The sequence below is a fragment of the Pan paniscus genome, chromosome 2 (genome assembly GCF_029289425.2).
Source record: "Pan paniscus chromosome 2, NHGRI_mPanPan1-v2.0_pri, whole genome shotgun sequence".
Taxonomy (NCBI): Eukaryota; Metazoa; Chordata; class Mammalia; order Primates; family Hominidae; genus Pan; species Pan paniscus.
The window spans coordinates 39,154,116-39,167,732 of record NC_085926.1 but is presented as its reverse complement, the minus strand read 5'-3'; the positions used below and the strand labels follow the sequence as shown (position 1 = coordinate 39,167,732).

The 13,617-nt window shown below is 44.9% G+C and overlaps 1 protein-coding gene across 1 annotated transcript; it reads right to left on the bottom strand.

Annotated features, from left to right (window-relative positions):
* Nucleotides 1-1,302: 1,302 nt before the first annotated feature.
* Nucleotides 1,303-1,782, bottom strand: LOC100993174 (destrin). Its single transcript, XM_008951743.1, is given in 3 exon segments — nucleotides 1,303-1,501; nucleotides 1,503-1,683; nucleotides 1,686-1,782. Coding segments are annotated over 3 exon segments (477 nt in total).
* Between the last annotated feature and the right edge of the window lie 11,835 nt (nucleotides 1,783-13,617).

Genomic DNA, 13,617 nt, shown 5'->3' with positions numbered 1-13,617 from the left:
ATGCCATCAGCAATCCTGGGGGCTGGAAAATAAAAAGCAAGCCTTTAAAGTTCTAGAATTCTAGACCTAGCTCAATCACCAATACAGCAAAATGGTAGAATAAACATACCTTTCATCGTATTTAGGATGTGTTCCAACAAAATAAGGAAATCAAAGAAAGACAAGGGCAGGAAAGAGTGAATCCATCTCAGAAGAGCAATGAAGGGAAAGCCCAGGATGAAGGTTTACCTTTCATTACTCTTAATTGCACGCCTTTCCTCAGGTTCAAATGTCTTTACCTTGTGCATTTATTGCTTCCACAACTGTTTCTTTTGAAACAGAGTCTTGCTCTGTCACCCAGTCTGGATTGCCGTGGCGCAGTCTCTGCTCACGCAACCTCCCTCCCGCATTCAAGTGATTCTCATCCCTCAGCCACCTGAGTAGCTGGGATTATAGGCACGCACCACCATGCCCAACCAATTTTTGTATTTTTAGTAGAGGCGGGGTTTCACCATGTTGGCCAGGCTGGTCTCGAACTCCTGACCTCAAGTGATCCACCCACCTCAGCCTCCCAAAGTGTTGGGATTACAGGCGTGAGCCACTGTGCCCAGCCTAACAACTATTTTTGTTTAAATAACTCTTTACCTCTCAGATCATCAAAATTCTGGACACTGTAACTTCTCCCCCCATATGACTCAAAGTGTTGGAAAAATATGTATGTTTAATTCCTTACTAATTTTTCACATCAAACCTCTTTCTTTTTCATATTATCAGAAATATTTAGATTTAACTATTTATAACTGGATTTCATTGTTATCAATAGTTACATAAATGCCTCTTCACATAAAATGCTTCTTTATTATAGAAGCTCTCTTCGTTTTAATTTATTTTTAATTTATTTTACTTGAATTTAGTTTTCTTTTGGCTGAATCCTTTCAGCCATATTACCCTTTTCAGAAAAAGTTCCTGGGCAATGTACTTTCCAAAATGTCTTTCTGTGACTTGTACACATTGATAATACACGAATGGGCATAATTTCTAGGGTTACACATTTCTCCCCAAACACTAAGACAATGCTCATTTGGCTTCTATTATTTAATTAAAAGAGGGTATGAATCCTTGGCTGTTTAGTGGAATCCTGTTTAGCAAATGCACACACCAGGAACTAAACATGACTCCCAGTACTGAATTCCATGAGCTACACATTCTATCTGAGCACTACTCTTGTTTTCTCTTTTTTAAAAACATATGTTTGCTTTATTTATATAGCAAGCGGATAACATTAAACATGGAAGCTTTCCATTTGTGGCACTGAATGATGGCCTACACAGAGCATCCTTCAAAAGCTGCAATTAAGTACCCATCTAACTTTTCAGCAATACAAGCCCAGTTGAGATCTTCTGGTCCATTTGCTTGAAATTTCTTTTTGATTGCATCCTTACAGCTTGTGTAGATCATTTTACTTTTCAGAGGTGGTAGTTCTGGTGCCCACAAAAACAAACAAACAAACAAACAATACTCTTCTGGATTTCTTCGTTTCAAAGCTTGCATCATATAAAGCATAGCAGCAATCTTTTTCAGGAAGCATTCCCACAAAGCGCTTGAAAGGACCAGTTATGGTTACACCAATATCTCCAGCTGAGATCTCTTTGCCCTCTTCTACAATGATGCACTTTTTGTCTGCACTGAGACAAAAAATGACAGTCTTCTTTTCTTGATTTCTTCTGATGTGGAGCATTTATGAACTTTTATGTCATAAAAAATGTGACATACTTCATCAGCAACTTGCACTCCTGAGTCCATCTTTGCCGCCACGGTCACAGAGACACAGGGGAGGCTGCTGGTGGGCACCGAGTCTGCGGAGTGTCCTCTTCACAGCTGTGTACCAAGAGACTGCACTGCTCTTAACTATAAACGTCTGAACACTGAATATTAAACACTAAAGCCTAAACCCTGCCTGCACCCCGACTCTAATCCTAGACCAAACAAAACACTAAAACTCACCTTAGTCTCCAGCCCCTTGCCCTAACCTCAGTGTTAACCTAAACCTTAATCCTGATGCTACAATTTTAAAGCATGAGCATTTGGTCTATGTGTAAAGTGGTTTAACCATGGCAGTGAGTAAAGAAGGCATCTCCTTCCACTCCCCTTTGCTTACTCTGCCCCAGGCCACAGACTCCTGGCCAGTCCCCTCATTTCCTTCTGGTCTTTACTCACACATCCCCTTCCCCAAAGAGTTTAAGCCAACTGTGCAGTTAGAGAGAACAGTCCCCACAAGAGACCACCCTCACTTCTGACACCAATTGCAATTTAGGGGGAAAACCACCCAAAACCACCCTCAGGTTACATAACTTGCTAGCAGGGCTCACGGAAAGCTGTTGTATTCATAGTTACGTTTTATTACAGGGAAGCCATACAGATTAAAATCTGCCAAGGGGAGGGATAAAATCAGCCAAGGCAGAGTCTAGGAGGGTCTCTCTAAATATGAAGCTTCCGTTTGTTCTCTGTGAAGTCATGGGCACCACTTATCACCAGCAGGCCTAAAACCCACTTTACCTATTTGTGTATTGTCTCTCTGTCCCATAGGAATGTTAGCTTCATGACAGCAGGGAATTTGGTCAGCTTTACTCACTGTTGTGTGACTTCTAGAACTGCACCATCCAATATTGTAGCTACTAGCCATGTGTGGGTACTGAGCACTTGAAAAATGGCTGTCCCACCTCAAAATACACCATAAATGTAAAATACACATGGAATTTTAAGGGCTTAGTATTAAAAGAAAAATGTAAAATAACTCACTGATAATTTGTTATACTGGTTATGTGTTAAAACGATATTTGGTAGATATTGGGTTATATAAAATATATCATTAAAATGTATTTCTCTTTTTTATAAACTTAAATTGTGATCTGCAATGTGTGTGTGTGTGTGTGTGTGTCTGTGTCTGTGTGTATCAGACAGCACTGATCTAAAAGAAATGTCGGTAAACTTTTTCTGTAAAGGATCAAATAGTAAATATCTTAGGCTTTGGGGCTGTATGGCCTCTACTCAACTCTGTTGTTGTAGCACAAAGCAGCCATGGAAAAGACTTAAACAAATAGGAGTCACTGTGTTCCAATAGGGGAAAACTTTATTTACAAAAACAGTCCCACAATTTAGCTTATGGTCCACAGTTCTAGCCCCAATATAGAACATTGGTCCATAGTTAATATTCAATAAATATTTGTTGAGCAAATGGCAAGAGAGAAGGCTAATATAGCTGCAGCACGTAAGCCAGAAGGAGAAGATACTTCTGAAGGTAATCAGTAGCCAGAGTATGTAGGGTCTGTTACCCATGGATTTCATTTTAAGCCACCGGAGGAATTTAAGGAGGATAGTGGTAAAATCTAATGTAACTTCTATCAAAGTTCACTGTGATAGATGCTACAGTTTGGCACTCAGACATGCTCCCCTCCCACCCCTTTCAGAACTCATCCTGAATGTTGGTGGCCAAAAGCTCTCAGGTGAGTCCCTCTCCAAGAGTTGCTCATGGCTGAAGAGCGCTGCCTTGTTCAATGTAGCACTCCTGGACAGGCGTGGTGGCTCACGCCTGCAATCTCAGCACTTTGGGAGGCCAAGGTGGGCAGATCACCTGAAGTAATGAGTTGGAGACCAGCCAGGCCAACATGGAGAAACCCCGTCTCTACTAAAAATACAAAAAATTAGCCAGGCATGGTGGTGCACGCCTGTAATCCCAGCTACTCAGGAGGCTGAGGCAGGAGAATCGCTTGAACTCGGGAGGTGGAGGTTGCAGTGAGCAGAGATTGTGCCACTGCACTCCAGCCTGGGTGACAGAGCAAGACTCCATCTCGAGAAAAAAATAAAAACAAAAACAAACGAACAGAAAAAAAGTAGCACTCCTTACTTGGAATTAGCCCACATTCAATGACTCACGAATGTAGGGCATGAAGGCCTGGCCTTCTTGTGCCCTGTGCAGACAGTTCCAAAGCACTGCCCCAGCTCCAGAGCTCCCTCTGGGATTGCCAGCAGTGATCTTGGTTGTGGCTGCATGGCATTTCCACAGTCTGCCTCACTCCCCACGGGAACCCATCTGCTTCCATCCCTCTCCCACAGGTGTTGATCTCATGAGCACTCCCCAAAAACCTGCCTGCATGCAAATCTGCATCTCTGAGTCAGAATCCAGAGAACCTGACCTGCAACAGCTGATACCAGCAGTGGTCCAAGAAAGCAAATTTTACAGTGGGATTTTGGAGCTGTTTACTTGCCAGCTGGCTAGCAAGGAGAGCCCTACTGCTGATTATAGGTGAAGTACAAATAGACCCAACAAACTGAGGCAGTGCAATTGTCAAATCTGTCATGCATGGTGAACTAGGATGGTATATGGAGGCAAGGGATGCCCTGGTGGGTGGAATGTACCAGGCCTGTGTGAACTATTGAGTAGTCATTATAAAGACAATGGAATTGGATAGCCATTGCTGGGAGCTACTGAAGCATTGGAGAAAGTGTCAGGTGTGAAAGCCAGAGGGCCTCCTAGACAGCATATCAAGAGACTCAAATACTGAGAGACTCAAATACTGCATCCAGGGAGCAGAAAAGGCTGGGTGGTCAGGGTAAACAAGGAGACCCGTATGCAGGCCATTGCAACAGCCCAGGCAAGGAATGGAAGTGGCTTGGCCCCAGATGCTAACAGCAGCACTGGGGAAAAATGGTCGGATTCTGGCTACATTTTGAAGATGAAGCCAACGTAATTTGCTATGGCATTTGTATAGGTTTCCCATTGCTATTGTAACACATTACATAGTTACTGGTTTAAAACAACATAAATTTATTCCCTTACCATTTTGAAGGTAGGAAATCTGAAAATAGTTTTATGGGGCTAAAATCGAGTAGCAAGACTAGTTCCTTCTCGAGGCTCTGAGGGGAGAATTCCCCCGCCTTTTCTAGCTTCTAGAGGCCACATGCATTCCTTAGCATGTGCCCACTTTCTCCATTTTCAAAGCACATCTCTCCAACCCTGCTTTCATCCTCACATCTCCTTTTTCTGACTATGATGCTTCTGCTTCCCTGTGGTTACAACGGGTCTGCCTGGATAATCCATCCCTATCTCAAAATCCATAATTCAACCAAATCTGCAAGGTCCCTTTTGCTGTGTAAGATAACAAACATTCACAGCTTCCATGGTTTGGATGTAGACAGCTTTGGGGAGACATTATGTAGCCTATACAGGGTTGGAGATGGGGGTGCAAGAAAGGGAGGGGTCAAGAATGACCTGAATGCTTCGGGGCCTGAGCAGTTGAGGAATGCGTGGCCACAAACCTAAATGGGGGAGAGACACAGGGCTCAGAAATTCAGTCCATTCTTCTTTGGAAGCCAAGTCCTGCCACTTCCCCCCAAAGGCTTCCCTGTGTTAAATGATAATTTTCAGTAAAAGGTAAAATCATGACTCTCATATAGATGTAAAAATTAGCACATGTTGAAGAATTTACTTCACTTATATGATCTGAGAAAAGCAAGCAGGTGTTATAACCAGTTTAAAGGAAAACTCAAAAACAGATTTATATGGAGTAAAGGAATGTTAAGATAAATTGCAAATGGGGACAAAACTGAGTTTTCCACAGTGAGGAAGAAGTCAGTTAGAATCACAACCAGACAGTACAGCATTTACATACCAGTTACAACTTACAAAGAGTTTCAAAATAGCTCAGACAATGTACAGGCCTAGAATCTTATAATGCAGGAAGGTGTGCTACAGATAGTGCATTGTTTTCTATTGAAATACAAAGATTTTTTTCCTACACTTGATTTTTCTGACAGAAGAACTCAACGTATAAGTCCTCGCAAGGGCAGATTGAGTTTCTGGCAGGCGAGGAACAGGAAGAAGGGTTTGATGTCTCCAGGCAAGATCTAACAAAAGACTGGCAGAAACAAAAACAAAAACAACACATTTTAACATGAACATTTGGTATTGTATTCATTATAATACTTTTTAACTAGTCTTTATTTATAGAGAAGGTGTTATGGACTCATAGTTTGTGACCACCCAAAACTCACATGTTGAAGCCCCAACACCACCCTTCCCCCACCCCCTCCAAGTGATGGTATTAGGAGGTAGAGCCCTTGGGAACTAATTAGGTTTAGATGAGGTCATGAAGGGTGGGGCCCCATGATAGGATTAGTGTCCTCATAAGAAAAGGAAGACAGACCACAGCTCACTCTGCATGCACACAAAGAAGAGGTTCTGTGAGCATACAGTGAGATGGTGGCCACCATTACCAGGAACTGAATCTGTCAGCACCTTGATCTTGCACTTCCCAGCCTCTAGAACTGTGAGAACTAAATGTCTGCTGTTTTAGCCACCCAGTCTATGGTATTTTGTTATGACAACCCTAGCAGACTAATACAGAAGCTATTAATCTGTTTTTGGTCCAGTCAACGTATAATCAGCCACCTGGTGACATTTAGCATTCTACTTAAGTGCAATTAAACCAGACTAAATGTAAACCAGCATAACTCATCTACCCTTCTGGCCATTATCACTTTGAAAACAAGAAAGCATTCCTTTTGTTCAGCCATTCTACAGCATACACCAGCCCTTCACTGTTTGTGGCTACATTGGAAATAACAATGATTTATATAAATAAGGTAGGGGACAAAACATAATTTTCCCTCTACCCTTCTTTTTCTTTCTTCCTTTCTTTTTTGTTTTTTTTTTTTTTTTTTGAGACGGAGTCGCTCTGTCGCCCAGGCTGGAGTGAAGTGGGGTAATCTTGGCTCACTGCAACTTCCACCTCCCAGGTTCAAGCAATTCTCCTGTCTCAACCTCCCGAGTAGCTGGGATTACAGGCACCTGTCACCACACCTGGCTAATTTTTGTATTTTTAGTAGAGGCAGAGTTTCGCCATGTTGGTCAGGCTGGTCTCAAACTCCTGACCTCAGGTGGTCCACCCGCCTTAGCCTCCCAAAGTGCTGGGATTACAGGCATGAGTTACCATGCCTGACCCCCTCTACTCTTCTTAGTTGGCCTAGGACCCTCTGTAACAAAAGACAGATTAACAAGAGAAAAACAAAGAGAAATGTATTAACATGTATATTTTATATATATATGGAAAATACTCAAGGAAAGATTAGTTCTCAAATAAGTGGCTTAGAACTTCAACTACGTAGCATCTTCAACAAGGAACAATACATTTTTAGAGTAGTGTCAAGACAAAAGAAAAAGACCTTGAGTCTCCAGGTGGAGAAAATTGTGGGAAAGCAAATATATGGGAACTTTATGGTAGACAAAGGCTAGTCAGTGAAGTCTGCTATGTCGACTCCTCTGGTGCCACCTTCAGGCTGATGAGGGCCTAAAGTTGTCGTCGGTCTTTGTTCTTCCTGACAGGGAGAGGAGGAAGAACTCCTTTGTAAAGTTATATCCTGTTTTTAGGCAAATGGGGAGAGCAAAGAGCTTTTCTTGTGTCTGCCTCTTCTCAGTTACCTTCAGTTCACAATAATCCTTATGCCAGTGTGACATATTTTGGGGTGGAGTATTCTGCTACCCTTTAATAGTACATTTGGCAGTGCAGTCTCCTATGTGGTCTCTTTTCCTCCATCTTTTCTAATCCAATTAACATGCATGAGAAAGAGAAAGAGACAATAAGCAACCCTCTGCTATTCAGCAACTTTGGCAGTGCAGGAAGATAAAATCCAGTACCAGATAGAAAATCTTTGTCGGTCACCCATACTCTTGTTGGCAAAAGGAAAGTGTGTTGGGAGAAAACACTTTTTCTTTACCTATTTATGTTCAGAGTCTACAGATTAACCAACCACAGACAGATTAACAGGGAAAAAAGATGAAGTTTATTTATTCAAAGGAGTCTTCAGATAAATATGGCTGTCTAAACAGCCAAAAATAGGGGTTTATATATCCACTTAACAAAGAGAAAGGGAGGCGGAGAGAGAACTTCCATGGAAGAACAAATGGAAGGCATGGAGTTTCAGATAACATTTGTTTAAGCAATTACTCATTACGGTGACAATGATTAGTCTCTTTTCTGGCTGTAAACTTCCTAGAGAGGGGATTTATGGCAGCAGTGTTCAGGAGGTCCTGCTTAAGTCAGCAGTTTAGGTACTTTTTGTTTGTTTGTTTCTGCAGCTGCTGTTTGTTCAGATGTTTCTAGCTTAAAATAATCTTTATGCCATTGAAGTGCATTTTGGATCCCTGCAGGTGCAGAATCATTCTTCATGTAACACAACTTTTCAGGGGCTCTTCCTGTCTCAGAGATTTTGGTCAAAGCTCCAGAAGTAAGAAAAATGCATTCAATGCCACACACTCAAATGAAGTGGCAACTTGCAGAAAAATGGTGACTGAGTTGTTTCTCACTTTTTAGTTCACCACCTGCCACCAGGCTATATTTGGGGAAGCTGGCATGGGCCCAGAGGCAGCCTGAGGTGTCTGATGGTCCATGATACCATCTCCAGAAGCCCTGCCCTAGCTCAGGTCATCACTTCTTATGTCTCACTGTGACATCAATACCCCAACTCTTCCTCGAGCTTCTACTCTTTGTGTCTTCCCCCCAACACCCCCACCACCAAGTCGCAAAGCAGCAAAAGAGGTCTCTCTAAAATGCAGTCTGTTTACACTGTTAACCTGTTTAAACCACTCCAAGACTTCCCACTACTCTGGGATAAGATCAAAGTCTTTGCCGAGGCTCACAGTTCTCTGTGTGATGCACCCACCCCACCTGTCCACCTCCAACCCCTACTGAGACTCATAGCACTCTCTCCTTCCCTCCCTTTCCTGTCCCCAGAATGCACAATGTTCTCTCTCACTTCAGGGTCTTAGCACCTGCTGTTTCCACTGCTGGGCTGCTGGGGACATCTTAGCCTCCTCTCCTATCTCACATGTCTGTAACATTTACAGACAGGCGAGAGAATAAATGGATCCCTGGCCTCATCCCTCTTTTCTTCTCTTCCCTGGTTCTGTTCTGCTCCATGAAGTGCATATGTGTGAACATCCCAGACTGCAGATCCAAGGTACATCCATAAACTCCCCTCTTTTTGGCCACCCTCCCAGGCCTAAAGGTGTATGGTTTAGCACAATAGTCTGTCCTCAGTGGATGAACCTAGAAAAGAGAACCACACAGGCCCTGGAAGTGAGATGGAAATTTGAATAGAGAATACTCGGTCCCAGGTACATTGAGATGGAGAGAGATGTCTTAAAAGGATTTGCCCACGGGGGCTGCCTGGAGGGCCAATAGGAGCCCAACTGATTTGTAGAGATGATCTCCTAGGACGAGGGGTTGAATGGGAGTTGTCAGGAGAAGGCTGGAAAGTACATCACTTATGTCAGTAACTGCAGGGGGTATGGGGCATGGAAACCCCCAAAGAACCTTCAAAACACCCATGATAGAAAGAGCCACCTGCCAATTCCGGGAGCGATGCATTAGGGAAGTCCCAGGCATTCAATCTCTTTCCTGCCCTTTACCTGTCTCCCTGCCCCATCCCTTGAGTTTTGACCTGGAGAGGTCAAAAAAGCTGGAGTACAAGCAGGGCAGGCTGGGGATATGGACAAGGTGGGTACATGGAAGGCTGCCCTGGCTCAGCTTGGAAACTTGGTGAGGAAGGGAAGTGTCGCTGGCTCCCTCACTATTTCTTCCCCTACTCCTCATTCCTCTTTACCCACTGATGATGCCACTCCTGACTCATCTAGAGTTGGATAAGGAGAGAGTGGAGAGATAGAGTGGCAGAAAAGTGTTGCTGGTGCCCTCTGGGTGGGTCAGATGTCCAAATGCTGGCTCTTTCTCTTGTGGGGTGCTCTGGTGGGTGCAATGGAGACACCATCCCACAGGTGCACCATTCCCTGACAAGAGCGACACAGTCTCCAGCCAACTGCTTACAATGGCTTCCCCGCCTGCACAGGTCCTTGCCCTGCCAGCATCCTCTTGAGTGGGCTCGCAGGAGACCTTGGCAGTTCTCTTCGCTCTTGTCCCCCAGTCAGCTTGAGGGACTCAGGCCAAGCTCTCCCAATGGCTCTCTTGAAGACCCCTATCAAACTTGAGGAGAGGGGAAGAACAACCCTTTCCTTTAAGAAATCATCTTTCTAGCTTCACTCTTAGTCCCATGCTTCTCTGTGTGTGCATTTAATGGCTATTATCCCATTGGAGAGTCACGATGACTCTGAGGAAAGGGAGGGTATTTGTATATGCAATATACCTGGAGATAAGGTCAAAAAGGCCAGGGGCCTGGAGCCTGGGAACCTTGTCACAGCTTCAAGTTTAGGTTAGCCAGCAAATTAGTTTACTTTGATCGCAATCCATTTTCCCACCCAGGCAGTAAATTCTATAATAGCACAGACAGTCTGTCCTGTTCACCATACATCCCCAGCTCTTAGCAAAGAGTGCCCAGCATAGAGTGGGCACTCATAAATATTAATTAATGAATTATCTCTATCTATTGCAGCATAACAAACCACTCTAAAACTTAAATGGCTTAAAATAATGAAAATCATTTATTTTGCTTACAGTTAGACAATCAGGAACAGCTCATCTCTGCTCAATGTGGTATCAGTTGGGACAACTCATCTTGAGACTGGAATATCTGCTTCCAAGAATATCCACAAATTGATGCTGGCTGTTGGCTGGGAGCTCAGCCAATGCTGTGGCCTGGGGGCCTTGGTTCTCTCCCACATAATCTCTCCACAGGACGCTTGGGCTTCCTCACAGCATGGTGGCTGGGTTCCAATGTCATCAGAGATGGAGGCTGTATTGCCTTCTATGACCCAGCCTCAGAAGTCACAAAGTGTCCTGCCACCGAAGTCATAAGCCAGCCTGGATTCAAGGGGATGGCACAAAGACCTCTTTCTCTCAATTGAAAGAGTATCAAAATCACATTATATGCATAACATATGAGGTGGGAGATATTGCAGTGACCATCTTTGGGAAATTCATCTAATCTGTCCCATGGATAGGCAAACACTCTCACTTCCTGGTGGACCCAGTATTTGAACTCAAGTTCTGCTCAGTACATTTTGTTCTAGGAGGAGGGGATATATGTCACACAGTCTAGAAGGACTTCTCTCTAACCTGGAGAAGATAAAGCCTTGGAGTTTGGAGAGTTAATTGACAGTTACGAAGATAATTCACTTATTTGTGTTAACTGCCTCTTCAACTAAAATATAGGCTTCCTAGAAGTTTTGTTATGTACATATATATAATTTTATACATATTTTATATTAATATATTAGATTTTTTATTAGGTATGTACATATACAATAATCTCCAGTGCTTAGCCCAGAGTCTAACACATAGCAGCTGTACAAAGAGTACAAAGAAATCTTGTAGAATAAAATAAATTAAATACCTGCTTAGTCCCGCTAGATGAAGTGCGGCTTGATGAGGTGCTGCCACCTTCTGGGCACTACGGTATTGCTAGCCATTTCAAAGGCATCATGTCTTTGGAACTAACTACGCACCCCTTGCCTCAAGTCACTCTCAGTTTACAAGGCACTCTCCCAGTGGCTGGTTTTTTATGTATCTATGTATTTATTTATTTTGAAACAGGGTCTCGCTCTGTCGCCCAGGGTGCAATGCAGTAGTGCAATCTCAGCTCACTGCAGCCTTGACCTCCTGGGCTCAAGTGATCCTCATGCTTCAGCCTCCCGAGTAGCTGGGACCACAGGTGTGTGCCACCACACCCAGCTAATTTATTTATTTTGTAGAGATGGGGGGTCTCGCTTTGTTGCCCAGGCTGGTCTCGAACTCCTGGGCTCAAGTGATCCTCAGCCTCCCAAAGTGCTGGGATTACAGGGGTGAGCCACCTGGTCCGGCCCCCCAACGGCTGATTGATTTTTTTCTTTTTAACAGGAATTCCAACCCCTGTGTTGATTCCTATTTGATCAATGAGAGCTCTGAGGACCAGAGGAGCTGCTGAACAGAAGCCTCCCTCCTGGTATCTCTACAGCCTCACCCGGCCCTCCTCAGCCCCACCACCTGGCTGTGCCTTCTCACTGTCACTGCTCTGCCAAAGTGCTCAGGGGCATCCTTGCTGAACCAGCAGCCCATCCTGCCTGCTTATCTTACCACAACTCTGTGTAGCCCCAGACATTGGTGCTCTCTCCCCCCTCAAATATGCTCTTCCCTTAGCATCCTCCATGACCAACTCTTCTCCAGGTTTTCTCCCTCCCTCTCTGGCTGCTGCTTCTTTGAAGTCCTTCTCCCACATCTGACCCTAAGCCCGCTTCTCTTCACAGACCCCTGCGAGTGCTGCTCCCCTCACAGCCTCAATCCCTATCTGCACACAAACACTTGCCAACCCAGTCTTCTCTCTTGAGCTCCACATCTGATTGCCTGGTCCCCAGAAAGCCAGCTCTGACTGGGACAGCCCGACATTTAATGCTTATCTTGTCCAAAGTCAGCCTGTGGTCTCCACACACCACCAACCACCCTGCCCCTTCCCCCACTCCCACTGCCCCCACTTATGCATCCCCCACTCACTTATCCAGACAGCCGGGTAGCAGCCCAGAGTTTTCCCTTCCTCACCTCCAGGGTCACTAGATGGTTTTCAGAAGTTGCATCAAACAGTACACCAAGAACTTTAGCATATTTTAGCTCGTTTAGGTTCTGTCGACTCTGACTCCTGGGCAGCCCTCAGACAGTCCCTCCTCTCCCTCATCTGCCACCATCAGATCCTCATCACGTGGAACCTGGACTGCTGGGACAGATTCCCTGCCCTGTCTCCTCCCCTGTGGACTGACTCTAACCGACTCTATACTCCAACTTGCCCCTGATTAAAATCCTTCAGGATGGGACCCAAACTTCCATGCCTGCCATTCAGTTTTCACAACTTGGCTCCATGCGCTCCAAGACCATGCTCCACCTCTGCCCATCCACCCTGCCTTCAAAGCAAACTGCACACGTCACACCATCCAAGCCTCTGTACCTTTGCCACTCTCTTCCCTTTGCCCAGAGCCTCCTTCCCTCATCTTCTCATGTCCAAAGTGTCTCATCCCCGCTGTACAGACAAAGAAACAAGTTCATTTTATTATTTTTATTTTTTTGAGACAGAGTCTTGCTCTGTCGCCCAGGCTGGAGTGCATTGCTATGATCTCAGCTCACTGCAACCTCCACATCCCTGGCTCAAGCAATTCTCCTGCCTCAGCCTCCCAAGTAGCTGGGATTACAAGCACCCGCCACCATGCCCGGCTAATTTTTGTATTTTTAGTAGAGATGGGGTTTCACCATGTTGGCCAGGCTAGTCTCAAACTCCTGACCTCAGGTAATCTGCCCGCCTCTGCCTCCCAAAGTGTTGGGATTACAGGCGTGAGCCCCTGCACCTGGCCAGGAACAGGTTCAGAGAGCTGACACAATTGCCCAAGGTTGTAGAGCTGGGAAGTAGTGGAGCTGGGGTCCCAAAGGAAAACTATCTGAAACAGGCTCTTTTCACTGCTCTGCAGGGTCCAGACTTTATTCCAAGTCTCAGCTTCCCCATGTGTAAAAGGGGGAAATAAAAAAACAAAGGAGTCCTCCTGCTCCGACTTTGCCTGATCAGGATTTCTTGACTCTGAGATGCTCTGAAGTTCCCTGGTGACCTGGGGGCACTGAGCACAGCTGCCTCAGGTCCCTAGCCAGCCACTGAGTGGAGAGTGCTCAGGCCAGACCC